Below are 2,994 nucleotides of genomic sequence, written 5' to 3'. Positions count from 1 at the left end.
GTTATTTAAAAAAAATAGTAAATATAAATATTTTATAAAAATAAAACAAATATTATTTAAACATATAATTAATATTTTATTTAACAATTTATTAAATTAATATAAATATTATTTAAAAATTATAATAAGATAATATTTATAAATCCCTAATTACCGGATAAAAATAAAATTAAGACATCTGTTGCCACCCCCATGCGTACTAAAAAAGTAGGTCCCACAAATTGCCACCTATATATCTTTCTCCCCCACCCGTGCATTCTTCCGCCATCTCATCTTCTTCTTCACATTTGCATTCACACTTCAATCTCTCTCTAGGGTTTCCTTTCTTTATCCTATCTGATCGAGGGTTCTTCAGAAATTAGGCTTCTTAACGTAAGATTGAATCTCTTATTTGTATTAATTACTTGCAATTTCTCGATTCTGATAAAAAAAATTTGATCTTTGTTACAGGGAATTTCATAGGTTTACAAGTTAAAAAGAGAGAGATTCAAGCATGTGGTGGTATAGTCTTTCCATTGATGTTTTCCGGAAAGTTGTCTCATTGAATTTGTACTGCCATGTGATTCTGTAATTTTCCTGTTCAAAACCTCTTGAATCTTTGAATTTATATTATCATTTCCTTTGGAGATTTTGGTGTGGATTTATAATATAAAGGGACTGGGAAGCAGTAGTAATGGTTTGCCAAGCATCTAGTAGAACAACATTCAAGACATTGAGACATGAACATAGGATTGATGGATGTACAACCATTATAGTTAAAGTTATAGCTTGTTTTCAACCTCTTCAAGATTGTCAGGTTAGTGAAATTGATCAATTTCTCAAATGAGTTTGTTTAGTTTAGGGTTTATGAATGTTTATATGGTTTATGGTTTTCTTTTGCAGGCAGAGTATTTCCGTCAATTGCTTAAACCTGTTACATAAATCAGCTTTCTATTTGTTTTTTCTTTTCAATTCAAGATCTATTGTTGTTTCGCATTAAAGAACCGGTAGAAAGACTGTTCTAGGAGATTGTATCGGTTGAAATGGAAAAGGGTTTTGGAAACTGGTCTAGCTACCAGCTTGCTGGTTGTGGATCACCCAACTTGAATATGCTGTATAAACCATTGAGTCCGGGACAACAAAACTTAACCCGAAATGCTATCACTGCGAAAGATCAGATATGTTATGATTCAAAGATAATTGGGTCTTGTGAGAACCCAAAAGTTCCTCCTTCAGAATGTTTCCAGAAGAGATTCATTGTGTTTGATCAAATAGGCAATTACAGAAGAACATTGCTTTCTCCAGAATTCAATAGTTCTTATAACAGAAGAACCTGTTTGTTGGGTACCATTCTGACTGATGATGATGAACATGTTATGGATCCTAGAGATGATTCTGGAAACAGTTATAATAATAATCACGAGGATACTGAAGAAATCGATGCTCTGCTTTACTCTGACGATGAAGAAGCTAGCACGGGTCGTTCACCTGAACAAGAACAGTTCGAGAAAGGAGAAGAAGAAGAGGTTGTAAGTTCTGCTGGCTATACCAAGAAGATTAAACTGTCTGACGATTCGCGAGTTCTGAAAAGGAATTTTGATGATGAAGATGATGCCGAATCGAGTTTTTTCCCTTCTGGTTCTATGTTGGGCCAAAAGAGGCTGAGGAGAAATGAAAGAATTCGCGAAACAGTAAGTATTTTGCAGGGTTTGATTCCTGATGGTCAGAGTATAAAGGATGCAGTCATGGTTTTAGATGAAGCTATTAGCTACTTGAAATCGTTGAAACATGAAGCTAAGGTATTAGGTCTTGACATGCTCTAAATTGTTTCAATTTTCTTGAACCAAATTGCTATAAGTTGTTTTACATCATTCAATGCTATTAATATATTGTACTAGTTTGCTAATACTGCTGCTAAAATTGTATGGTTTTTATTTGTGAAATAAAGTAAAAGTTTGTTATGCTTAATGAATGACTGCCATTGATTATTGATCTTTGAATTATATGATGAATTTCTTCTCCTTCTATGCAGCCACTTTTAACAGTTAGCAATTTTCAGGTAAACTTGAACTTAAGTACTTAACCCATCTAAATTGGGTATGTTGCATTCGGATTAGAACCCTTTTGTCTAGGTTCGGTCCTGGCATGACCATCGATTGAAAGTTGTATGGGAACTGATTGCATGTCTTTTTCGATAATTTGATGAGATTTATGAAGGATGGTTGATATTAAACTTTCGGGCAGTATTGTGGAAGGTTTGAAGCGCCTAAATGTTATTATGCCCATTTGTGATTTTTTTTGGAAAATGACTTGTCAATTAATTTAAACTAAGAAAGCAAAGTATATGAGTTTTGAATTAGAACAAAAGTAAATAAATCATTTTAACAAATCGTCCAAAATTATTAGGAGTTGTGGGAATTCTCCTCCACATAACGCTTAACATCCTTTCTTGCCCTTGAAAAAATCCTTACATTTCTTTCTGTCAATATCTGAAACATGATAATACCAAAAATAGCCTTGATGATGTTAGCAAAGAACGACTCACTTTTGGCCTTTCCAATCACCAATTCTTTGATATGAATCTACTCATCGGGAAATTCTTCAATCTCATGGAAGTGGCAAATTTTTTCAAATGATACTTAAGGGTATTCTCCGAAAACATGTGGAATTGTCTCTTCACCAATCAAGCAACGAACACAACTGGAACTTGGAATAGACATATACTTGCTAACTTGATTTCTGAGTCTTTTCCAAAAAGCAAGTCAAAGAACAATTTCATGTCAGGATCTTAGAAGACCAAACCAAATGAGCCCAATCCAACTTGTCCCCTAACACGTAAACTTTTCCAAGCCCATCTTAAATTAAACTTACCATTAATCTCAACTTTCCACGAATGTGAGTCATCATGTTCATGGAAATTAATTCGATTAACCTCCTCAAGAAGCCTAACACCTTCTGGAATTAGCATCAGAAGTCTATTCCACTCTCCATCCTTTATATCCCGCACCTTAGCAA

At 34.0% G+C, this 2,994-nt stretch overlaps 1 protein-coding gene across 1 annotated transcript; it reads left to right on the top strand.

The window, feature by feature from the left end:
* The first annotated feature begins 280 nt into the window (after nucleotides 1–280).
* LOC124945649 (transcription factor bHLH145-like) lies at nucleotides 281–1,945 on the top strand. The gene is made up of 3 exons (XM_047486120.1): nucleotides 281–372; nucleotides 451–796; nucleotides 883–1,945. Exon 3 carries the CDS (start codon nucleotides 1,023–1,025, stop codon nucleotides 1,800–1,802), a length of 780 nt encoding a protein of 259 aa, XP_047342076.1. The 5' UTR covers nucleotides 281–372; nucleotides 451–796; nucleotides 883–1,022; the 3' UTR covers nucleotides 1,803–1,945.
* Nucleotides 1,946–2,994: the final 1,049 nt, after the last annotated feature.

This window comes from Impatiens glandulifera, chromosome 1 (assembly GCF_907164915.1).
Source record: "Impatiens glandulifera chromosome 1, dImpGla2.1, whole genome shotgun sequence".
NCBI classification, from domain to species: Eukaryota; Viridiplantae; Streptophyta; class Magnoliopsida; order Ericales; family Balsaminaceae; genus Impatiens; species Impatiens glandulifera.
The sequence above is the reverse complement of the archived record's forward strand: the minus strand, read 5'-3'. Positions and strand labels throughout refer to the sequence as shown.